The sequence below is a fragment of the Ptychodera flava genome, chromosome 11 (assembly GCF_041260155.1).
Source record: "Ptychodera flava strain L36383 chromosome 11, AS_Pfla_20210202, whole genome shotgun sequence".
In the NCBI taxonomy this organism is placed as follows: Eukaryota; Metazoa; Hemichordata; class Enteropneusta; family Ptychoderidae; genus Ptychodera; species Ptychodera flava.
In genome coordinates, this window is record NC_091938.1 from 42,987,020 (window position 1) to 43,014,618 (window position 27,599).

The window sequence follows — 27,599 nt, forward strand, 5'->3', positions numbered from 1 at the left end:
ATGACCATGACTTTGCTACTTTTCAACATTTATTTCAATCAGATTTCCCCAGCTTAGTGTATAATTTTGTAATCTTAATTACTGTCAACTTAGCTTTACTAACTTATCTCAACCTCATTATTCTTACACTAGTGTTATACCTTATAACCACAAAATTTCAGGAGATGCATATATAATTGTCACTTAACAAACAATTTACAAATATGTCTTCTGCTTTTTCTCCATATACATATACATGTCTCTTTTCTCATAAAAATGAGCTTAAAATCGCAATGTGAAAAATAGTCTTTCAGCTATATGTTGCTCATTGACTTCGTGGTCTGTCTAATTCACAGTGAGTGTGGTTGTTTGATAAATGCCGATAATACTACGTAGGCGGTCATTATGTCCAAGCGCTATTGGCGGTATTTTTTAACATAATGACCATAGGTCATTATCACATCTGGAAGTTGTGATATAGGGGTAGCTTCAACCGGTGGTGGACAGTGTCCATTTTCCGTAAATGACAAAAAGTCAAAAACCGCTGAACAGACTGCATTGATATTTGGTAGAGATATTCAGACTAATTCCAAGGTTCCAATTCTGAAAAATGGAGCCAAACGGAGCAGCGGTTAGATAGTTTTGGGAAATCACCCCTTTAACTAATTGATTTTAGGGGTCTTTCATATATTTAGTTTTGGAATGTACACCAATCCTGCATTGTGGACTATTTAATGAGTTGTGGAACAGAAATGAGGTTTTGATGAATGTTACAAATATGCAGGATGGCTGATTCAAAGTATCAGAGATTTCATGCGCTTTTGGTAATAAAATTGATAAAAAACAACATATTTAACGTTTAGATTTCTCACATTTGTTATGACCCTTAACATTACAGACTTGATGACATAACTAGCTGCTGGACCTGTTTACTGGCGCATTGATTTAAAGACAAAGATCGTTTTATTTTGTAATAAGGACGTGTGATTTCGTAAAACATAGTCTATTAGCCTGGAAATGTGATTTTTGCGAATATTGCTTACCCCACTGACAAACAGTGTGGTTTGAAAATGGCTGGAATTCGCTACTTCGGGACTTTGTTTTCTGTGTGCATTTACTGACAAACTCCAAACCTGCAGCACCTACCCATTCAGTATTTCATGTACAGGTGTACCCAGAGATTAGAGTAGTTTCACAATGTGCCAGTTGTGATCAAGTGCCATTGGCGCTATTTTTGGTATATAGGGATAACTTAGCAATACAATTTTTTTGACAAAATGTCACATGACCTCAGTGACATTTGACCTGAAATATACATATTTGTCCATAACTCAGTAACCACAAGTGCTACACCCTTCATATATGATATGATTGGACACCGCATGACGCCACATATTGTACCTCATTAATTATGAGTAGTTTCACAATGTGCCAGTTGTGATCAAGTGCCATTGGCGCTATTTTTTATAATTATTGTTTAAGTTAGTTATATTTTGTGTTTCTTTCCATCATCAAACATTGACAAGTAAGCTTGTAAAAGTAGCCTTAAATCACTTAAATTAGAATAGCGTTGATCGCAATTTCGGGTTTGTTACTAAATATAGCTGCACGCGCGCGACTTTCGGACAAATATGCTGAAGTTTGGACAAATGTTGTCGTTGTATGCGCGGCTGTTGTTGCAGCTTGTAGTCTCAGTCATCAATTCATACAAATAAGTGTGACGCTAAATAGCCATTCTAACACTCGCAGGTTTTATTTTCGTCGTTTATGCGGAAAATGCGGACAAATGTTTATTTATGCATATTGATAAGAGAGAACAGTGACGTCATTTGCGATCAGTGCTATTATGTGTAACTTTCTGGTTTTGTAATATGTAAAGAAATAAATAAGTTGATTTCTTTTGATCCTTTCCACTTATTGGTATTTTTTCCTGGTTTAAAGTTATTAATATCTTTAACCCTTAGTCTCTACAATCTTAGAAAAAAATGAAACGATTGATTTAATTTAATAAAAAGAAACTTATTGTGACACAGTTCAGTCATTTTCATAACTCTGGTTCAAAATTCAGTGTGCTATACTCATATCTTGGCAGTGCTGAACTCTTCTGTCATAGTATCTGCAATTGAAGAATTACTTCACATAGAATAATTTGTAAATGTAAATCAGTGCTGTTGAAGATTATTTAATTGTCAGGGTGTTGCCATATCTTCTATGTATATAAGTATGTCCGGTTCTGAGATGAGCTGTATTGGCATACAAAAGGAATTTGTTAATAACTGACAATTTAATGAATACAATCAATTTTGAAATTTACTCAAAACTTTTGAGACTTAATTTGTAAATTTACTAAGAATTTTCGTAAGCTAAAGGGGAAACAGACATAGCATTGCTGTTTGGTGTGTTGGTTTGTAACACGTACACTATGCTAACATGTTTCAACACCCAAGGAAACATTTGCAACTTTATAGTCAATGCGACATATTAATAAAATTATTTTTAATTTTGTATCGGAATATCACAAAATAATGTTGTGATCATCGCAGTCCAGCTGTTATGAGTAAGCATGTGTACTTTGCTGGACCGATCATGTTTCTGCAAAAAATCATTTCACTATCAATGACAAGCTAAAGTGACGTCTTTAATAAATGTGTCCATTCAATATCCAAAGAAAATTAAGGCTATCAACGACACAAAGAAAGTTTGTTAGTCCCCACGGACGAAGTCTGGGGGGACTTATAGATTGGGTCATGTCCGTCTGTCCATGCGTGCGTGCGTCAGTCCGTCCATCCGTTCATGCATACAGATATCTCAGACATGCCCTGATCAATTTCTCTCAAACTTTCCACAAGGATAGTACCCTACCCCATACAGATGCACATCGATTTGTTTCAAAATGCGATCAAATTTGGCCATGTAAGACTCGGAGGACTTTTTAGTTTACACCTCCATAGACTCCCAAGTATAAGGCAGTTTCCATAGACTCCCATGTATAAGTCAGTTCTCCGTAGACGCCCATGTCAAAGGCCAAGAAAAATAAAAATTTAGTTTCTCATCGTATTCATATTGCAAAAAGGATGCAGTGACAAAGTTTTTAGTCCCCATGGATGAAGTCCAGGGGGATTATTGATTGGGTCATGGTGTCCATTCGTCCATCCCTGAGTCCATCCTTTCACACAGATGTTTCAGACATTTTGACAAAATGTCACGTGACCTTGGTGACCTTTGACCTCAAATATACGTATTTGTCCAGAACTCGGTAACTACAAGTGCTACACCCTTCATATATGGTATGATGGGATGACGCCACATATTATACCTCATTAATTATGTGCATGTATAATTTTGAGCGAGCCAATAGAGCTAGAGGTCTGATTTTTGGTATATAGGAATAACTAAGCAATACAATTTTTTTTGACAAATGTCACGTGACCTCAATGACCTTTGACCTCAAATATACATATTCGTCCATAACTCAGTAACCACAAGTGCCACACCATTCATACTCCTATTACAAGTGGGGACTATGTCATTGTCAATGACTTCTTTAGAATTATACTTTCGTTTTAAACTACAGTTCTTTGATGCAGTGTGGTCGTCTAGCAATCCATCATCACAGCAGATGTAGTGCATGCAAAACACAGTCCACACTGTCCAATCATGCGTGCATGTTCTCCTGTTCTAATTCAATTGGGTCAGAATTTTTTTGCAAGGAACATACAAAATCTTGCAGATAAATCAATTTGGATGATCTATGTACATCTATGCAAATTCCAAGTTCGGTTGACATGTGAAAAATATGTTTTTTGCCTTCATGTACAAGATGGCATGTTTACCAAGCTGGACGCTCACTGCTAAAAAAACAATAGGTTTTATTACAGTTTCACATTTCAACCCTTTCTTTGCATCTTTCTCAGCAACATTCCCCAAACCTCTCTCCTGGCATCCCTACCGCTAAATGCACTGAGGAGCACAGTGTCATCATTGACGCTATTTTTTAGCTCACATTTGGTATACCAATGTGAGGTAATCGTATAAGCTGAATCAGTTCATTTGCATGCCATTTGCATGTCTGTATGTATGTATGTATGTATGTATGTATGTATGTATGTATGTATGTATGTATGTCCGTCCACATCAAAAACAGCTAAACGGCAGAACCTACTGTCTTAGTATTTGGTGTACAGGTGCACCTAGGGGTGGAGATGTGAATTTGTTCAAATGAACTTGTCAGTGTCAAAAATATGCAAATGAGGGGAAAAAAGGAAAAACCCAGCAAATTGCTAAAACTCTGTAACCGTTGGTCAGATAGGGTTGAAACTTGTTGTGCAGGTTCCTTTAGGTATTCTAAAGCAGATGTGTAAAATTTAGGATGAACTTTGCATGTTTCTATTTTTCAGGTAATTTTTTCAATTTTTAGTCAAAAAATGTTTAACTCTGAAACCACTCATCTGATTACTCTGAAAGTTGGTATACGTGTTCCGCAGGATGACATCAGTCAAGTGTTTACAAATTGAATTGAAATTTTTATAGTTGTAATTTTGGGGCGATTTTCCGAATTTTTGGTCAAAATTTTTTTTATTCAGGAATAACTAATCTGATAGCTTTGATATTTGTTATACAGGTTACTAAGGTTGATCCAAATCAGTTTGATGAATATCGTGAAGATATCTTGAATTTTATATTTTTGCTGAATTTTTTGGTTATTTTTCTCATTTTAAGTAAATTTTCTTCTTCTCTGAAACCGCTAGCCCAATTGCTCTCAAATTTAGATTGGGTGTTTGGAAGGGTGTTACCATTCTAATTGTTGAAATTACGACAAAATTGGAAACATTACTGTTTTGGGGCAATTTTTGTTATTTTTGGTCAAAAAATCGTAAAAAATATTAAGCCCCTGGACTGGCTTTTACATTTGGTGTACAGATGTCCAGGGATGACAATAGTTAGATATGTGGAAATTGTCCTGAAATATACAAATTTGTATTTTTAAGACAATTTTGTCATATTTGGTCAAGAAAACTTGTTCTCAAAATTTCTTGTCTGATAGCTTTGTAATTTGGTACAAAAGTCCCGAGGGATGTTATTAGAATAATTTTCTTCTCAAAGTGTTGGGAAACCCCCAGATATTTATATTTTAGGTAATTTTCTTTTGTGACCTTAAATGACCTACACCAACCAAGGATTTGTTGTGAGACAGTTTGGAAGGCTGTGAACATAATTTTGTCTTGTTTAATATCAATTTGTAGTAAAATTTGATCCTGAAAACAGAGCTCAGGTAAAGTTTTTCATTGCGAACCAATTTTTGCAACTTTTGCATGTAAGACACACAAGAACTGATGAGAAATTTGGATCCAGGATAATTCCAGATGTCATAATCCCCCCCACAGTGGAAGGAATTTCACTATCTGTAACTGCTTTAAGTGCTGTTTACATTTGAATAATAGCACTCATAGCATTAATTAAAACATCCCCAAAGTTGTAAATATACTGCCAGCTGGTCTTATGTAAACATGGTCAACCAAGGGATAGAACATTTGATATTCAGGAGGGGGTAGGGGATAGGAGATTGATGAGGTAGCATACCTTTTTAAAAGATCCCTTTTATATTTTTTCCTACTCTTTTTTCCCCACTCTCCCACCTTTTCTTTTTGTCAAGCTTCTCTGGCTAATTTTTTGTTGACATTTGCTTAATGTATTTAGGATCTGCTTGTCCCATTGCTATAGAAGTTGATATGCATGTTCCTAAAGATGACCTCCAGTACCTAAGTTGCAGACCTTACTTGCTTTTGTCATTCTTGTTTTTCTGGTTGATCTTTGGTACCCATACTGGTATGTACCAGTTCTGATAAAATGTGAGCGACACCGTATAATTGCGGTATTTTTTATCATTTAGAGTAGTTTTGTTGCTGAATGTTCATTGGTACTCATAACCAAGGGTTTTCTAGAGATGAAAACCCAGAAAAGATGGTTTGACACTATAAAATACTTGCTCAGACATTGCGTATACATTTGTACATGGTAACTTTTCATATTTTATCACCGGATGTGAATGTCATTTTTTGTACAAAAGTGACATTTTTGGTCAAAAATAAAGTGATCTGGGAAGTAAGTTTACCATATCTATATTTGAAACTTGTTGAAAAATTGTTTTTCTTTGCTGATATGCTTTTTGTTGCACTTTTTAAATGTCATGTTCTTGAGTAGATTTTGCCAAACATGGCTAATTTTCATATTTTACCCTATTTTTGGATATCCTGCAAAGGCACATTTTGCACTAAAGTCAAACTTAACACTGCATTTTTGACTATCTAATTACCTTTCCTGCATGAACTTTCCTTTTATTTAATTACACTACAGTAGCACTGCATATAGATTAACGATGCTTTGTAAGTTCACCAATTATTTTGCATCAGAACGACTGTAAATCTGCCAAAATTTGTATTTTTCAGTCATTTTATAAATTTTCTGCGATGCAGAATTGGACAAACTGCCATATTTGGATGTGTTTACATCAAAGAGTAAATGTCCGTTCTTCAAATATTAAATTGTTTTGTAAAAGGAAGTTCCTTTTAAATACTTTTAGCATCATATTTGTTACAGAGTCATGTATTTCAGGGAAAATAAGCCTATTAAAATCTATAATTTCATCAATTTTAACTTTTTTCCAATACTATGACCTTTACATACACAAAAATCTTCATAACTTTTGAATGACTAAACCGATTTTGACCAGATAAAAAGCATTTTTCATCATTTCCATCATTTCCCAAGCTCTCTTTGGAAAATGCATTAAAAAAGCAATTTAGTGATTTTAAAATTTTCACTTGGTATACCTTTTTCAACATTTATTTCATTCAGATTTCCTTAGCTTATTAGTGTATAATATTGTAATCTTAATTACTGTCAACTTAGCTTTAGTAACTTATTCTAACCCCATAATTCTTACACTACTGTTATACCTTATAACACCAAAATTTTTCAAGAGATGCATACATGATTTTCACTCAACAAACCATTTACGAATGTCTTCTGCTTTTTCTCCATATACATATACATGTCCCTTTTCCCACAAAAATGGACTTTAAATTGCAATGTGAAAAATAGTCTTTCAGCTATATGTTGCACACTGACTTCATGGTCTCTCTAATTCACAGTGAGTGGGGTTGTTGATAAATACCGATAATATTAGGGGGTCATTATGTCCAAGCGCCATTGGCGGTATTTTTGTAGATGGGGCATGTGAAGATTGTTTTAAAACTTCAAGTTACATGTGGAACATCATCGACCTCTTCCCCCTGTTCCTCTGAAATGGCGTTGCAATCAATGTCTTATCATCAAAAGAAATTAAATGATGAGTGTTTATCATTACATTGGTAGTGACTACAAGTGTAATCTTGTCAAACGTTACCTAAGCATAAGGATAAGGCCAAAAAAAAAATATGTGCTGTTCCGATTACCCAACCTACCGCAATTTGATCCCCCCGACCCTTGACTTTTTAGAGCTTCGTAAACCCGGAAGTAAAAATCATGATATGAAAAAACGTGAAAGGCATGAAACTAATTTTAGTTCGATTTTGGTACTTTTTGAACTACTTCCATAAAATGCTGTTGAAACAATACCACGCGTAAATTTCCTTACGCTGATTTTGCATATGAAAGCCTATCAGCCAGTTGAGAGTTACGTTCACAAAAGTTCATTGCCCTAGCCCGATAAGGTTTCTGTGTCACATCATCTCTGTACGATTTAGAAAAGGAGACAAACTGAAGTTTTTGTGCATCATATGAATGTCCATAACACTCTGAAAATAATTCTGATAGCAAAATTGACACGAAAAATTGGACTTTACTGTCACAGAAATGTGCACAGTGCAGACTGCACAAGCATGGAAGCAAGCTCTAGCGTCAATGGGCCCGGTTTTTGAATTCAGTGAACAGACACTGACTCATTTTTCGGGGCAAATAAACCCTAAAATTAACTGTCGGTGACAACCAACCTTTCTGTTTGTTATTTTCCCCATTCTAAAATGACTGAAACAAGTCATCGTAGATGATACAGTCCCCACTTGTTAATGGGTACTTTGATTACAAGTCCTCAGAGAGGATAGAGTCCTCTTAATGAATTTGGTCTGTGATGGCATTGTGTTGTAGCTCATTGCATGTCAGGTAAAAATGATGCATCACTTATGCTAATGTTAGACAAAATTGATATTATCCAGAAAGATAATGGAAGGCAATGCCGTGCCACGTCCCATTGTTACATCTGTAATGGATATGGACAAACTGCAGTACAAACGGAAAGCCATTCAGTTGTTTCACTGGTTTGTTGGCATTACAAGAGCAGAACCGTGTGAAAGTCGGCAATTCATACAGAAATGAAAAACAAGCAGCTTATTTCATCTTTTTGATGGCCAAAGCACCTCGCGAGGATTGAGTGAAGGAAATAATTGAAAGCAAGCTGCATTCTGTGCTCAAGGATTAATCTACGGACAGATCGACTGTCGAGAAGGAGATAGTCTACATACGCGTACTTCACGATGGTCGCCCGGCCACTAGGTTTCTAAGTTTGCAGCCGATGCCATAGTGTAATGCCCAGTCGATAATCAATGCCATAGACAGAGTTTTTTGTGCTGAACTGGCCGTTGAACCTAACGAATGAAACACAACGTAGTCTGGATGGCATCTGATGGCGCTTCTGTAATGATCGGAGCATGAGGAGGTGTAACAACACCCGTTCGTCAAGACGTTCAACATGTAATAAATGTCCATTGTACAGCTAACCATTGGAGTTTTGTTTAAAATCAGCTTTAAAGGAGTTCGCCATGTTTCGAAACAGAATATTTTCTCATCAACATTTAAAAATTGTATATGAACTCCCCTCACAATTACGTTGCTCTCCGGGAATTAGGGAATGTAACGGGTGTAACCGTGTTAAAACCAGCCAACGTTCTCGGTACGTGTTGGATTGAACACCATAAGCGTGCCATTAAAGCCCTAGATCGTGATTGGTTGCTGATGACGATGGATATGCAGGATATTGTGACGCCAGGAAGTGATCATACCAATGACTCTAAAAGTAAAGCTCAAGGATTTTTGCAGAAATTGACGCAGTTTAATTTCATGGAACATGTATTTGTCTTAATCGACATATACAGAGTTTTGAGCCACCTTTCATTTCTGTTCCAGCAAATGATACTTCGATCGAATCAGTAACATATGGACTTGCTCAGGCAGTCGACAACTTGCAGTTACTTGCCCACGAACTGGGTCAGAGTGAACGTCATTTTCGTGAAAGAACTGTTAATGGTGATATACAATTAACTGACCATCATAGTCGTCCTAGGTGATATACAATTAACTGACCATCATAGTCGTATAATAATGCTGACGAGACCTTGAAAGTGGATTTGATCAATGCATGCATTCAGTGGTCGCAAATTGGATACAGTATCATAAGTGTGTAAACAAATTGAAATACCCTGCCTCTGTCTCGTCTCCATGACGACACAACCATCGGCAGAAAATGGACAGGGGACCGGACTACATGCAGCTACCTTTGCCTCGTTTAGCTTTATTTATTTCACGTTGTTGTATTGTTGTGTTGAACCACATGTTCTCACTTTCAAACTCTGCGTTCATCAAACTTTAAATGTTACTTCTGCAATTTCTGATATGAAAATGGATAAGCTGGGCCAAGTTCATTATTGTGTAAAAGCTTTCTGGAGTAATTTTGTTTTACCTCCATAGTGTTACACATACTATCTGAATGACAGACCTTGGTCTAACAGTCGTTCGTTTTGCAATAAACGAAAACCATGTAAAAGAGTGAAGGAATTTAGTACTCATTTCATAAATGATATACAGGGTTTACATGACGCAAGATATTGCGTCCTTACGCATAAAACCTCAACCCATACGCTAAAAAAATAAATGTTGCGTCCAATGGGACGCAGAAAATAAACACACACATGCACATCCGTACAGTCACTGGCCGTCCCTCCATGAAATGGAATGTCCACACATTTGCAAAGATCATTGGTCTGTTCAAAATGCAACTTCCTTATATGTAAAATCGTGGTACTATGACGCATGATAGATTTCGGCTGCTGTTTCAAATTACCAATCGGATACCTTGTCACATACATAACCAACGGTCACATGTATCATGAACGCGTTCTGATATTGGGACTGCTTTCGCTGTGAAAACCGCCCTTTGATTGGACAATTGTCCATAACAAAGAATCAGGCATGTTTTAATCATGGCGGTTGCAAAACAACCACGTCAGTCCGATCTCAGAAAATTCTTTGGCGGTAGTGCTGGTACCAGCAGAGGCCGGCTTCATAAATCAGATACGGTATCGGAGAAAGCAGCGACGCCAGGCGATTCGGATAAAACTGATGGAACCCTACTGAATTTACAAAAGGAGGGCCATACATTCCAAAAAAGTTGGCTACACAAGATTAAATGGTTGCGTTATTTCGAAGATGGAAATGTAATGACGTGCGACGTATGTATGAAAGCTAATTCAAAGAACCCTTTTACGGATGGATGTTCTAATTTTCAGAACCCTTACTCGGCACCAAGATTCAAGAAATCATGTTCAGAGCATCCAGATTCTGTCATTGAAGTCTAACTTTGCCTCTGCTTGTAAAGCCGCAATGACTTGAAGTCCCGAGGTCAGAGCGATAGTATGAAGTCGTATGTCGCCCAGTTGCGTACCGTTTACCTCATAGCAAAATGCGATCTCCGGTGCGACGTGTTCACAGATTTAATGTATGTCCAAAACCTGAATGGTTTGAATATTGACTACTATAAACGACCTCAAATAGTCATGGAATTTGAGGAGTGCATCAAACGCGTAGTTTCCAAGTCACTGATGGATAGCATCAGTGCGAGTGACTACATTGGTATAATGTTGGACGAGACATGTGATATCACAATTCACAAGAAACTCGCCATCTACGTTAGGTGCATCGAAAATGGTGAAGCGATGGTTTCGTTTCCAGGTAATGAACATATCACGGACTGTACCGCTGCTGGAGTTGAAACTGCACTGATTGACTATTTGATTAGAAAGGGAATCTGCGATGAAAATATCCATAAAGTATGCGGACTTGGCACCTACGGCGCCGCTGTCATGATGGGTCATTTGAATGGACTGGGCACTAAGTTGAAAGGCTGTAACCCAAATCTTGTGCAAGTACATTGTGTTGCTCATAGACTCAACCTCGCTGCATCTCAAGCGGGCAAAGAAATAGATTACTGCAAGGAGTACCATAACATGATTCATTCTTTGTACAAGTACTTCAGCGACTCTTCAGTCAGATATGACAAACTGAGAGAGATACAATGTATACTAAACGGTAAAGCAAAACAAATCACAGAACCAACATCGGTACGTTGGCTGTCAGTAGAATTTGCTGTAAAGATGATATTCACTGCTTTTCAGCCCATTTATCTTGTACTACAGAGTGATAAAAAGGGTGGTAAAGCTGACGGGCTCTTGAAATTCATGTCAAACTCCCTGTTTGTGTTGTTCTCTGCACTGCTAATTGATGTTCTAACAGTTATTGGAATATTGAGTCTGACTTTTCAGAAAGACTCAGTAAACTTGTCTCTCATCAGGAAAAGTGTTGATTCTACCAAGGAAACTTTGAATACAATTACACATGATTCCCAGACCGTGAGAGAAGTCCTTACTGAGCTAGGTGAGGTTCCCCCAAATGGTCAGAAAAATAAATATAATGATGTTGAGATAACTGACAATCAGCCACTCAGACAAAGATTCAGAAGTTTGAGGGAAAGATACATTGATAAACTTGTTCAGAATTTAGAAAATAGTTTCCCAGAAGAAGAATTAAATATACTGGAATGTTTTGATGTGGTGTTAAATCCAAATAGATATCCAGAAAATGTGAATAATCTGCCAGAGTATGGAATAAACAAACTTGACAATTTGTTACATCATTATAACAATACAGCAGGTATTGATGCTGACAGAGCAAGGTCACACTTTCTCTCATTCAAGCATTTTACAAGATCCCATAGAATTGCTCTTCTTAAGGATGAGTATCCTGACTTTGCCATTCTGAGTCAAATTGCTTTAATAATCCCAGTGTCATCTGCCCCATGTGAAAGGGGTTTCCCAGTGCAGAATGCCATTAAACAGAGGGCAAGGAACAGGCTGAACCCTCTACGACTTAACAGGTTGATGTTTATCAAACTAGTTGGTCCTGTAATTGACGACTTTGATTTCATGCAGGCAGCCAGGTTATTTGCTGAAGGAGCTGTAGGCAGATTGTAAAGAGTTTGTAAAATGACCATTTCAGTGGTACATGTCAGTGACAAGATGTTTTCAGCATACTAAAGTCACCAAACTTTGAAAAAACTCTGTTCAAAAATATCTTACGTCATGTAAAACACTGTGATATAATGCATATTGTATGATATATACCACATTAAAATACTTCATGTTGCTGTCATGAAAACCAATAATAAAAAGTGAACTGTATCATTACCTTTGTGTAGTGTTTTAAGGGAATTAAGGCAGTTACAAAACTGTCTTTTGATACCCCCCTCCCTTATATCTGAGGACTTCCAGATTTGTAGATGGGACCCCCTTGTTCAAACATCTTGCATCCCAGGGACTCCCAGAAAATAAAATCACTGCAAAACCCTGGGTATATATTGGTAAACATATATTTTGTTCAAGCACTGTCAATTACACACTAAAAAATATTATTTAGCAATGTGTGCATTTTGACTGCCAGTCACGCATTCCCCTGGGGCTACCAAATTTTGATACAAGCTGCCCATTCGGGCTACCAAGAAAGAAAGCGAATTTCGAGCCCTGATACATATGTACAGAGCACGTGCCAGACATGTTCTAGCACTCGTCCAATGAGTCCCTTGAAACCGTTTGACAGTAAAGGCACAGATACAGCCACAGGGGATGGGGTGCCTGGAAACCGTACATGTTAAGGCACGGGCGTTCCGTACGTCTGTTTTAGAGCTCACAAAAATTTCTATTGTTAGTCCCCACGGACACCGTCCGGGGGGACTTATAGGTTTGGTCATGTCCGTGCATCCGTCCGTTCACCCAGATATCTCAGAGACGCCTGGAGCGATTTCGTTCAAACTTGGTACAAGGATAGTACCCTACCTCATACAGATGCACGTCGATTTGTTTTACAATGCGATCAAATTTGGCCGTGTTAGAGGACTTTTTAGTTTTCACCTCCATAGACTCCCATGTATAAGGCAGTCCATAGACTCCCATGTATAAGGCAGTCCATAGACTCCCATGTATAAGGCAGTCCATAGACTCCCATGTATAAGGAAGTCCATAGACTCCCATGTATAAGGCAGTCCATAGACTCCCATGTATAAGGCAGTCCATAGACTCCCATGTATAAGGCCAAGAAAAATAAAAATTTAGTTTCTCATCGTATTCATATTGCAAAAAGGATGCAGTGACAGTTTTTAGTCCCCACAGATAAAGTCCAGGGGGCTCATAGATTGGGTCATGTCAGTCCGTGAGTCCATCCATGTGAGTCCATCCATTCACGCAGATATCTCAGACACTTTGACAAAATGTCACGTGACCTTGGTGACCTTTGACCTCAAATATACATATTTGTCCATAACTCAGTAACCACAAGTGCTAAACCCTTCATATATGGTATGATGGGACACCCTATGACGCCACATATTGTACCTCATTAATTATGTGCATATCTCATTCTGAGCGAGCCAATAGAGCTAGAGGTCTGATTTTTGGTATGGAAACTTAGCAATACAATTTTTTTGACAAAATGTCACGTGACCTTGGTGACCTTTCACCTCAAATATACATATTTTTCTATAACTCAGTAATCACTAATGCTACACCCTTCATATTTGGTATGATGGGACACCTTATGACGCCACATATTGTTCTTCATTAATTATGTGCATATCTAATTTTGAGCGAGCCAATAGAGCCAGAGGTCTGATTTTTGGTATGTAGGGATAACTTAGCAATACAATTTTTTTGACAAAATGTCACGTGACCTCATTGACCTTTGACCTCAAATATACATATTTGTCCATAACTCAGTAACCACAGGTGCTACACCCTTCATATTTGGTATGATGGGACACCTTATGACGCCACATATTGTACCTCATTAATTATGCACATATCTAATTTTGAGCGAGCCAATAGAGCTAGAGGTCTGATTTTTGGTATGTAGGGATAACTTGGTAATACAATTTTTTTGACAAAATGTCACGTGACCTCGGTGACCTTTCACCTCAAATATACATATTTGTCCAAAACTTAGTAACCACAAGTGCTACACCCTTCATATTTGGTATGATGGGACACCTTATGACGCCATATATTGTACCTCATTAATTATGTGCATATCTAATTTTGAGCAAGCCAATAGAGGTAAATGTTTGATTTTTGGTATATAGGGATAGACTATAGGATAGAAAGTTTTTGACAAAATGTCGTGTGACCTCGATAACCTTTTACCTAAAATACACAATTATGTCAATAAATAAGTAACCACAAGTGCTATGTCCTTTATATTTAGTAGGATGGGAGACCTTATGACAACACATGCTTTACCTCGTTAATTATGCCCATATATAATTGTGGGCAAGCCAATAGAGCTAGATGTCTGAATATATGGATTAATTAGCAATACAATGTTTTTTTTCAAAATGTCACGTGACCTTGATGACCTTTGACCTTGAATATGCATATATATGCATAACTCAGTAACCACAAGTTCTTTACGCTTCAATTTTGATAGGATAATAGACCTTAAGATGTCACATCTTGTACCTCATTTATTATGCACATATGTATTTCTTGGCTGGCCAATACAGCTAGAGGTCTGATCTTTTTTCCCGATTTAGAACCATAACTTAGACATGCCTCTTGTTTCAAATTAGGAACAATGACATAGACCTATGTGTCCATAGATCTGAACATATACACTCCAGTGATACTTCTTAATGACCTCATTTCCCTGCCCCATCAAGACTAATACTCCCATTACAAGTGGGGACTATTCCATTGTCAATGACTTGTTTTTTATGGTAAATGTATAATAATCAGGGATTACCCTGGCTCAAGAACTGCATGAGATAAAATCCCACATAAAAAAAAAAACTGGGGGAGAATTTCAAAGTCTGTGGGAACCTTACTTTCCTTGATTTTCTACATATTGGTTAATTTGCATAACGATACACTCAACGTGACAGTTTTTGGATGACCCGGCTCAGTTTTCAGACATTTAATGACATGCTATTCGTTGTACTCGCTTCGCTCCGTATTGATAGCGTTTTACAAGTCATGGTACCGCATATTAAGTCAGGTGACGCTGCCATCCTGTTTTGGATAGTTTTTTTTCGGTAAAAGCTATTTAAGGCTAGAAATTAATTTGGCGAAGTTAGCCACACCGTACGATACAAGGTGTCGAACGCAACACACAGAGACAGCCCATGTCCGATATCTAAGCGCTATAAACGTCCAAATATAGTTGCGTCGTCCATGGATTAAACGTAACCAATTATCACGAAATATTTCCATATAGTTTTCTAAACACATCGAAATTGAAAATCTGGGTTCGAAGTTTCAAAATATCAGTATTTAGCCCCTATAATCATATTCCAAATACAATGTCCGATCACTGTGATAGCAGTCCGATTACTACGCACTCAACATGGGTAAAAAATTTGGCAACTTCGACCCCCTAAATGCCACTTCTGTCGGTGTTAATAGTTTAAGGATAAACACAATAAAGTTTCGAAAGGTATGAAAATAAGATTTCGTAGTGCTCGTCATTTATGAAACGGCTTTGGGCGAATTTCACTACCCTGTCCAAAAACTGTCACACTGAGTGTAGTTGTAATTGGAGGCGATCAAATTCATACTTTCTAGTGCCGTAGTAACGGAAGTACAGTAGTCCAGAATAGTGCATTTTTGTTTTTTCTTCGCATTACTACTCGTACTGGACACGAATTCCTTCGAAAGCGCCATTTTGAGCGACGACAGCACGCTGTACATCAGCAATGAACACTTGCTGTATTGACTCCAATGATTTGTCAATGAATGCAAAACTTCGACCTGTTGGCAACCAATCACAAATGCTGTTTGGTTCTAGCTTTTTCTAGCTTATTTATAGGGCTCTCTACGGCAACACAATGAGTGGTTCTGTACTGAAAATCTGCCAAATATTACCGATGAATTTAGATCGTATAAATGTATCATGTACGCGCCATTTGCATTATCAGCGCAACTTTTTTGCCCAATTGATTTTTCTGAATGCGATTTTCTGATTTGTGAACGAAAATATCGCGTTATCGCGCCCCAAAGTGATCCCTGAATAATGGTTGTTATAACATAATCTGTAGAAGTGCTACTGTATGCTAGCATATCCTGGATATGCAACACTTGCATGCTAATGTTATAAAGACAAGATGGCAAATATATAGTAAAGTGTTTTATTTTCTTTTAAATTCAGGGGGATGGACCAAAACTTGTAAGAGAATTATTCCGTGTTGCTGAGGAACATGCTCCCTCTATTGTATTCATCGATGAAATAGATGCAATAGGAACGAAAAGGTAGATTATCAATGAATTACATTTATGTATCTTATCAACAGATGTGATAGTATTACCATCGCTGAACAATGTAACTATTTTTTGCTCACGTGTTAACACACGTGAGCATATGTCGCAGTGATGTCTGTCTGTGTGTGTGTCTGTCTGTCTGTCTGTCTGTCTGTCTGTCTGTTGGTCCGTTATCTCAAAAATGGCTGATCAGATCAGAATCAAGTCTGGTACATAGATTCAATTAGCAAATGGCAAGAACCGATTAGCTTTTGGTGGGTGTGGCTTGCATACATTTTGCTCATTTGCATAGTTAATGATTTTAGAAAAAACATTAAAAACAACTGCACACAATTTGATGAGATTTACTACAAATGTTGATCACACCAAGATATATCAGCAGTGGGAACCATTAAGGGGTGACATGAAAGATAGTCGCTAATTTGCATATTTAATGAACTTTCCTAATTAGGGATATACATCTGATTTGACTTGATCAAAATTGACCAAATTTGGTATGTATATTGAAGATACTATGATTTAACATTATTAAAAGTCATTAAGCATTTTTACTTCAGCCAATTCCTAATTTGCATATTTAATGAACTTTCCTAATAAGGGATATATATCTGAATTGACTTGACCAACGTTGACAAAACTTGCTATATATATTGAAGACACTATGATACAACATTATTGAAAATCATTAAGCATTTTTACTTCAGCCAATTCCTAAGTTACATATCTAATGAACTTTGCTAATTAGGGATATATATCTGAATGGACTGGACCAAAGTTGATGAAATATACATTAAAGATGCTATGATACAACATTATTGAAAGTCATTGAGCATTTTTTCTCCAGGCAATTCCTAATTTGCGTTTTCAATGATCTTTTCTAATTATGGATATATACTGGGATTCACTTGATCAAAGTTGGCAAAACATGCTGTGTACATTAATGATTATATCAGGTTAAAACAATATCGAAAGTCATTTCACATTTTCATTTCAGGTAATTTATAATTTGCATATCTAATGAGCTTTCACAGTTTGGCATATATGGCTTGAAGGATTTGGCCAAAGGTAATTACACTTGCTATATAAAGTAGTGATACAACGACAGCAGTCAAAGAACTTTAATATTTTTATTTCAGCTAATTACATATTTGTACTTCATGACCTTTTAGAATTAATCGGCGGTGAACATTGTTTATTATGTTGATCATAATACTTTCAATGAAGTTGCAAACATGTGGCAAAGGTTCAAATTTACACATAACTGCAATATATAATGAAACAGGTGAGCATTTTCAGTTCATATCTGGTGGACAAAGGTGAAGGGACAATTTTTGTCATTTTTGTCAAAAACTTTGTTTCTTTGTCAAAAATTGTTTTCACAAAAAATCGCTTGTTTTATAGGTTTGATATTTGGTATACAGCTTCACAGGGACAATGTTCTTATGTTCTTAAATAAATTGATTCTGTTTTATCTCTTAATATTCATGAAATAGATCTTCTGTTGATAACATTCACAAAATAAATGTCTCTATTATTTGATGATATACTTGAGATGAAGTAAACTGTATAGTCAGCATATTGTATCAACCAACATTTCCTTCTGTATCATAAAAATATTATCTCAGTCAAAACTCTTTTCCACATGGGCAACAACAAGCTAGAGCTTTTCTGAAGAATTGACATACTTTATTCCAGTGTTGATATGTTTGTGATATCTGAAAAATGTTTCAAGAATGTTGAAAGAAATCAACTTGCTTATATTTTGCCAGGTTTCTCATGAGTTACAACTATAGTTCATCATGTTTATCAGATAGGCCTTGAAAGTCTTACATTCATTATTGTTTTCGGACTTAATTATGTTTTGGGGAAGCTGGAAATGTTTTGTTTGTGTGCAAGTCTATGTGATTGGTCTTATCAGACTTATGGAGTCCCTATTAAGCAGTTGCGCTCGTAAATGGGACCCCTTTTCCTTCCAAGGCCATATTTCACCACCAGGTCAAGATGGTTAAAATTAAGGGACCTTGTCAAAATCAAAGTGGCCGCGATCACTAGCGATCCCGCGGGACACGTCGTGATCTGTCGCGACGCCGGTTTATACCGGTGAATATTCATGAGTTTGTACGAATACTCATGAGCGTAAACACTGGAGCACACGTGAATGCATAACAATTACATGTACTTGTCAGCGGAAATCAACAAGGTTGAGGTATAGAGTCCCCGTGACTACCGGTAGCTCTACCGCACGTGTTGAATTCTTGCCCAATGCAATGTAGATACAAGTGTTCTTTTCAAGGCCATTGGTGTGTCTGGAACAGTGAGGGTGTTTGTTGTTTTTGAGGACGGAAACTCGGAAACTGGATTTACATGTGTACATCTGTTTGTACGTACCAGTAGTAAAATTCAATAAAAACTTTATGTAGTGTTGTTTGCTTGTACATTGTCCATTGTTATTATCCTTGTTTAGGTGATATTGAGAATATTGTGAGCGAAATCTAACAGAATGTGGTAGAAACGTGAGCTCCGAAATGGCCTTGAGTTAATGTGGCTGTGGCCGATGTAAAAGGATACAATAACACCTCAATTTACGTCATAAGTGTGTGAGCGCAGCATAATATTGGTCACGGAGTCTTCCTTTTGCACCTGCTCTTACGAAAGATGATGGAATAAAACAACAGCTAGACACGAATAAACAAACGTATTGCTTCCAGGTAGCAATGAACAGGTTGAATTGAGTTCGTTTCACCATAGAGTAGAAGCGAGACAGACAAATATAGACCATGGGTGTTAAAAAACGATCTAGCTTTGAAAAGGTCTCAAACTCATTTAAAATTCAGCAACAGCCTTTTCAATTTTCCCTAACTCGTGAATGTCCATGACTATAGGAACGCCAAGCTGTATTTGAAGCACAGTTCTGGACTGTGCTTGAAGCATGCCAGACACAAATTTTACGCAACTTACAGATCTTGTAGCAGCGACATGATGTCAGAGGTGACTTATTGTGAATTATGCCAGAATTATGCTACGTCGTGTTGTCGAAACAGTGAAAGTGTGGCTACTTGGCATTATGCTCGCCTTTCTTGGAAATAGCCACCGTTTCCACAGTAACCATGCTAATTGCAGACTTGACCGACATTCCTGTCCGTGATATCGAGAGTAAGCCAGGTGCAGAGGATCGAGGAGGCACTGTTCAACTTTTCTTGCTTTAATTTTTGTAACTCTCTCTCTCTCTCTCTCTCTCTCTCTCTCTCTCTCTCTCTGGCGACGACAGTCGTGTCATCAGTCTGTATTGTGGTTGGCACGACTTTATCAATACTAAAGTGAATTTCAACGATTAGACTATATTGACGTCTCTTTTTTAGCTCCGCTGTCAGCGACGCGGAGCTTATCAAATAGGTTGATTTTCCGTCGTCGTCCGTCGTCGTCCGTCGTCCGTCGTCCGTCGTCGTCGTCGTCGTCCGTCAACAATTGCCTTCTCCTCTGAAACTGCAAGTCCAATTGCTTTGAAATTTTATATGCAGTTCACTTGGGGTGACCACACTTAAGTTTGTTCAAGTCGTGGTGAAATTTGCATATTTGTATTTTTGGGGCAATTTTTGGTGTTTTTGGTAAAAAAATCTTCTTCTCTGAAACCGCTTGTCCGATTGCTTTGAAATTTGATATGCAGTTTACTTAGGGTGACTTCAGTCAGATTTGTTCAAATCGTGGTGAAATTTGCATATTTGTATTTTTAAGGCAATTTTTGTCATTTTTGGTAAAAAAATCTTTAAAATCTTCTTCTTCAAAACTACCAGTCAGATAGCTTTGATATTTGGTACATATGTCCCTAGGGATGATCTATTTCAGATTTGTTCAAATTGTGCAGAAATATGCAAATTTGCATTTTTAAGGCAATTTTTGCCATTTTTGGTCAAAAAATGTATTTCTCAAAAAGTACTGGTCTAATAGTTTTGAAATTTGGTATACACGTTTCTATAGATGAACTGAGTAATATATATTGAATTTCTGATGAAATCTGAAATTTTGTATTTTTGGGGCAATTTTCGCCATTTTTGGTCAAAAAATGTGTATTTCCAAAACTATTTATCTGATAGCTTTGAAATTTGGTATACAGGTTCCTACAGATAAACTACATGATATTTATTGAAATTGTGATGAAATCTGCAATTTTGTATTTTTGGGGCAATTTTTGCCATTTTTGGTCAAAAAATGTGTATTTCCAAAACTACTCATCTGATAGCTTTGCAATTTGGTATACAGGTTTTTACAGATCACCTTAATGACATTTGTTGAAATTATGATGAAATCTGCAATTTTGTAATTTTGGGGCAATTTTTGCCATTTTTGGTCAAAAAATGTGTTTCTCAAAAATTAGTGGTCTGATAGCTTTGAAATTTGGTATACAGGTTTCTGCAGATGAGTTCAGTAATATATAACGAATTTCTGATGAAATCTGTAATTTTGTATTTTGGGGGCAATTTTTGCCATTTTTGGTCAAAACGTGTATTTCCAAAACTACTCATCCGATAGCTTTGATATTTGGTATACAGGTTTCTATAGATGAACTAAATGATGAAATCTGCAATTTTGAATTTTTGGGGCAATTTTTCCCATTTTTGGTCAAAAATGTGTTTCTCAAAAAAAGTACTGGTCTAACAGCTTTGAAATTTGGTATACAGGTTTCTATAGATGAAGTTATGAACTAAATTTGATCTCTTGATTTTATGATGAAATCTGCTATTTCATTTTTTGGGGCAATTGTTGCCATCTTTGGTCAGAAAATTTTATTCTCAAAAAACTACTCATCAGATAGCTTTGGTTGACATGTTCTTAGGGATGATCCTATGATATATATTTAAGGTATGATGAAATCTTCAATTGTGTACTTTTGCAGCTTATTTTAGCCACTTTTTTCTGGCCACTGCATCAAGCTATCAAAGATTTCCACCTTCCTAATCAACATGTGTAAAAAATAGTTATTCTCTACATAAACACAGCGGAGCTATATCGGCCGCTAGGTCGCTTGTTAGATCTTTTTCTATGATTACGGACCCAGGTACGTCTTTATATGGTTGGTTTAATGTTACATTTCGTTCTATTTATTTTATTCATAAAGGTCCCTGTTCCGTGTTCGTCTCATCAGTAAACTTGCACACAAAAAAACTCAGCGTACTTCATACTGGCCTCGAAAATGACGAAAATCTGACAGCTTACTTTCTGGTGCAGATGCCGCAGTGAATGTAAAATACGAAATTTGAAGGACGGCAAAAAAAGTCGTTTCACTGTTTTCTCAACGTACATGAGGCAACAGAAACCTGATTTTGGTGAGCCGGATATCAGTCTCCGCTTTAGAAATATGCGTGAAGTTTTTCTCCGGTTTTGAAATTATTTTCTCACCTTAATATTGAAGAAAATCAGACCAAATTACCTACTTTCTCATCGTGTATTCTGAATAACGTCCATGCCCTGTCGATTTTAATTTACTGATTCTTCTGTATGTGAATCGAACACAGTATTTTCTTCATCAAGGTCCTTCCTAAATTTGACAGATATCATGTTCTATACCGCACGATACTTGTTCCTACATGGCACACGTAGACAGATGTGCACCGTGCTACAAGGAAAAGTTGGCGATATCTTTTGCGAAACGCTGAAAAAACAGCCGAAGAAAGATAAACGTGTCGGCCATGGCCGACGCTAAACCAGTTCGTTCATATGACTGGGGACAGAGTAGATCAAAACGCAAATGGGGGTGTTACTACAAACGTGGATGTACAAAAATAGATATACCTTCTAGTTTCTTGAGGGTCTATGATCAAAGTTCTCTTGTTGTAAGTCTTTCAATCGAAACGGTTTTTGTTCCCTGTCGAGTAATCATGGCCAGTCTGAATTGTCTCGTTTATTATTCGATGTTTACTGCTATTACTACTGCCATTATAAGCCTACACCTGTCATTTCGATGTGCGATAGTACACAGACGATCAAATACTTTCTCAAAATTTCCATGATGTCTGCACGTACGTGAACGTCCTCGTGAACCTGTGGCCGCGACGATTGTTTTGTACTGTACACTTCAGGGTGTAAACCCCCCGCTCATCCCCAGTAGAGTACTTTTTAAAATGTTGTACATCCATGTACACTGTGTGTATTAAGCCCTAAAAACCGAGTTTAACTCAAGTATGAAAAGGTGAATAAAGAATAAAGGATCGTTACAGTTGGTAAAATCGTGAGGAAAACGGCACATTTTCCAGTACCTTTACGGTTCTGAGACCTTCCGTCCCCGATACTTAATAGAATAGTCCTCCAAGCCTAAGCGCTATTGTTTATCACGTCCACCATGGGATGTTGATTTTCATTCTTTCCTTATGCAATTTCATTTGTTTAAAGCAATTATCCTTTCATTTGACTGCTCTGTCGGATCACAGTCCTTCCACACAAATGTGTTTTGGATAAAAACAACTCTACAGTGAAAGATATACATTACGAAGGTGAAAGGCATACGCTACTGATTCGATGTGCGAAGCGACACAGATGACTCTAAAACTAGTCAAAACAATTCTGTGCGCCACTCATTATATAATGATGGTGTCCGTCCTTGAATCCGTAGCCGCAACCTGCATTGTTTTTTATGCGTTCCATGGTTGATGATTGATAGATTATGTATCAAAATTTGAAGACACGTGTTCCTGAACTATGGTGTGATTGTTAGAATGGTATCGTGCATGATTAGGTAATAAGACAGTGTTTAGGCGAGACGGCGAAAAAGTCTACGGCTCAAAAGAGCATGAGCAGAATACACACTCTTACAATGAATGACCCTTCAGTTTCCATTGCTGCAAGGTCAAATTTGGCTTCACAGAACAACTTTCAAGCTACGTAGCTGATGTTGAAGTTCAGATATCAGATTTTTTCATGTTCAAAAGCGTAATCAATTTACAGAGAATACTGAACTTTTCATGTTTTTAGCTTTAATTAGAGCAATTGAAAATTAAATTAAAAGCCAAGTAGCCCGAGGGTAAAATTCCGATGACTCACTTTCACCAGTGGTTGTACGACCAGTTTAAAAGTCATAGACTTTCTCAATGGTGAAATTCATATTTACACACAAAGTTGCCTAAGCATGTCATTATCAGGTCCATATGGAAGCAAAAGCGTAACAGACATTCGATCGATGGCGATACCTTGCTCCAGGCCGCGACATGTCACCAGTTAGAACTTTGCCGGCTTTCAATATGAGAGATGCAATATTATCAGCGTTGTTTGCGTTGTTTTTTTGAGTATGATACTGAATATGACAGGAAAAAAACTAACAGTCTGAGAGTGACGACAGAGACTATTCCGATACCGGAAATTGACATCAAGATTGCATTCAGCAGTGACCTGAAGCCGTGATATAAATGTCAAGGAAATAAAACATCGAAATGGAGAGAGAGAGAGAGAGAGAGAGAGAGAGAGAGAGAGAGATTTTGAGATTGATTGACGCTGTCGCGAACTGATCATAGTCTTTCGTACTCGGGGATATAGCTTCGGTTTGACTCTGCACAAGTGTTGAAAATGTACATCAACTCTCCAGAAATTTTACTAATCTTATAACAAGGGTAGAACAAATCCGAAAGTGTTGGAAGTAAATCTTTAGACGTTTATTTCCCAACTTTGCTATACTTACAGAAAATGGTCGTCATATAGTCTTCATAAAAAATATGTTCTTCAACACCACGTTTCTCACGATCGGTGATGTTATTTTTTATAATTTTCACAACATTTTAATGCACCAAATACCCTTAGACTATAACACATGTTGGTCAAGAATTGTTCACATCTGTCTACCTATGTTGGGGACTGATACGTGTGACAGGAAATTAAAGCAAAAACAAGAACTACTCATTTTTAGCTACTATAGACTATAGTCTATAGAAGCTATTGGGATGGGTATCCGTCCGGCGTCCACCGTCATTCTGTATGTATGCATGTATGTATGTATGTCCGTTTGTGAGGCGTCCGTCCACTCAAATATCTTGAGAACCGCAGTACTTACTGATTTGATATTTGTTGTGTAGATGAAAAATATGATTTTGAGAAACTATTTTTTTTAATTTTTTGATATTGTTGAAAATAGGCAAATTAATGCCGAAAAAGGCGTTTTTGGTAAAAAATCTTCTTCTTCATAACCGCTGGTCAGACGGCTTTGTTATTTCGTATACAGGTCCCTAGGGATAACCCAACTTAAATTTGTTCAAATTGTGATGAAATATGCAAATGTGTATTTTTAAGGAATTTTTTTGTCATTTTTGGTCAAAATTTGACTTACATTGCATGTAATTCTTGTACAGTATAAACCCTATCAATTCACCAAGAAAAAAATAATTAATTAGATTTGAAATAATTGAATTAATTAGGAAATCATCAAAGCCAAAATAATTTTAGTGTAGAATTATTAGAAAGTTCAACTTTTTTGACAGTTCATAGTGAAATGCTTACTATCTTGGAGGATTAAAACATGTAACCCTTTTCCTGCCAAGTCCATATTTCACCACCAGGTCAAGTTGGTTAATATTAATGAAACAAAATGTATTCCATATGATGTATTTTAACATATAATAATGTACATTTGAAGGCTGCTGAAAACATAATACTGTAAAGTTGATTTTTTTTTTGACTAAAGATGCTATAACATACCAGGCCAAGTGGGTGAAAATCCGTCATGTTTTGGCTCAATACCGCTTTTTACTTACTTGACTGATGGGGAAGTGATACAGTTATTACTGTCTGGCAGGAAAAGGGGTAAAGGCAACTTTCCTGAATCCCAACTTTGACATATTCTGAACCATCATATATTGCGCTCTGTATGTTATCTAAAAGAAATTGCTCATAATAGTTTCTCATGATAGGGTGGTCAAATAAATAGAGATAGAGAAAGTTCTAATTTCCATTTATGGTTGACTTGGTAAGGATAAAATAAAATTACTTTTTGAGGAAAAAAATAGAGTGGTCAATTAAAAGAGTGGTCAAAGTGATAGGGTTTTTATGGTAAAGCTGGGCTGTAAGATTCCTCATGTGCTATTTATAGCAATTATGCAATCTGTGTAAACAGTGCAATGAAAGTGTTACATGATTCCTTATAATGCTTTTGATGACCTTGAACTTCTTAAGTTTCAAACATTTGTCTCTTCAGTGTGCTTTCTCTGAGTACGTACAGTCTCAACTTATTCAACAGAACTTACTTACAATGTTAATTTGAAAGTTAAAATGTGCTTGGTTAATAGGATGAAAATACTGATAAAGATTAAACCAGGTGAAGATTCCTTATAACCTAACAGATATGCTGTTTTTTTTTATGACGTTAATCTTGATAACAAGTCTTGTTTACTTTAATTAGAATGTAATTAACTCTCATTTATGAGCTACTTTAGACTAATATAGTCTATCGAAGCTATTTGGATGGGTATCCGTCCGGCGTCCACCGTCATTCTGTATGTATGCATGTATGTATGTATGTCCGTTTGTGAGGCGTCCGCCCACTCAAATATCTTGAGAACTGCAGTACTTACTGATTTGATATTTGTTGTGTAGGTAAAATATGTAATTTTGAGAAACTATTTCTATTAAATGAAATGAGCTATCAAAGATATCCACCTTCTTCATCAATACATGTGTCACAAAAGGTTTAATTCTCAACATAACACAGCAGAGCTCTATCAACTGTTGGGTCACTTGTTTTTTCAAAACCGCTGGTCAGACAGCTTTAATATTAACTGGTTTTCAAGTCCCTAGGATGACCTTAGTGAGATAATTTCATACAGTCAGGAAATACTTAATTTTGTATCCATGTCTATAGTAGCTTCAGGGACTTTGGCCCTATGTTTCACAATGTGGGGGAATGAAAACGTGACAGAAAGATAAGATACAGATGTTGGGAAATGAAATAATGAACAAGAAAATATTCGTTTTTATCAATGTTGGAGAATGAAAGGGGACATAGAATACGCAACAGGGGCATGGGGAAATGGAAGACAGAACAAGAAATATTGGTTTTTAACAATGTCAGGGAATGGAAACATGACATAAAGATATGATACAGGAGGGGAAATGAAATAATGACCGAGAAAATATTCGTAAATTGCAAAAATGTGTATGCGACCCTTGGGGTCGCACAAAGTCAGCTAAAATTCAGGTTCTCTGACATTTTCGGTGGAAATTCCCACCCCGTTATGAAGCACAAGACTTTTTACACAGTTGTCTGAATTTGTGGTATGAATGAAATGATACATGACGTGAAAGTTGGAAGAAACATGATGAACACTGAAACCGCCAGTTCGCGGCGTAAACGTTAGGCTTTATTTACACAACTGTCACTCCGAGCTAAATCTGGTGATAATCTTCTTGCTAAATACAAATTAGCATATTAACTGTGTACTGTAGTGTACCAGTTAAAATCTGATTATCAAGCCAAGAAATGGCTGGCTCTGTATATACTTCGTATAAATTATGTGATTTTTCATGCCCAGTTCAATGACATTGTGTTTTCCTGTCTTTTGGGTGCACAGTCATCACTGCATTTTGAGCTTCCTGCCCGGAGAGAGACACGTGACAATGAATTTACAATGTCGTACATACCGACATAGCCGAAGTTCATTTCGACGCCATGTTGCGTACGCTAGCTTTAACATTCTGTACTACATGTTGAAGTTTGACCACAGTCCACCTTAAGCTTAAAACGGACAGCTCCATGAACATGGTTTCCGACCTCAGAGCAGCAATTGATAGTGCAGGGCTAACTTTGTGTTGTGCCAGGTTAGAACCCATCGTTAGGCTAAACTAAATATAACATCAGACAATATCTGGTATCTAAAATGATTTCCTAATAGTAAGTTATAAAGTAGCAGTTGGCGAAAAAACTGAAATAAATTGATTCAGACACAAAACTTGAACAATTCTAAAAGCGACTTGTTTTGGCTTCGTGAGTACGTAAAACCATGTTCCTCCACAAAAGAAGGGACT

The 27,599-nt window shown here is 36.9% G+C and overlaps 1 protein-coding gene across 1 annotated transcript in view; it reads left to right on the top strand.

Moving 5' to 3' along the window:
• LOC139144568 (26S proteasome regulatory subunit 4) overlaps nt 1-27,599 on the top strand; it is a 164,967-nt gene that overhangs the window by 75,452 nt on the left and 61,916 nt on the right. Inside the window, exon 8 of the mRNA XM_070715288.1 lies at nt 16,495-16,595. Coding sequence (XP_070571389.1) covers nt 16,495-16,595 — 101 coding nt within the window. The remainder of the gene's footprint in view (nt 1-16,494; nt 16,596-27,599) is intronic.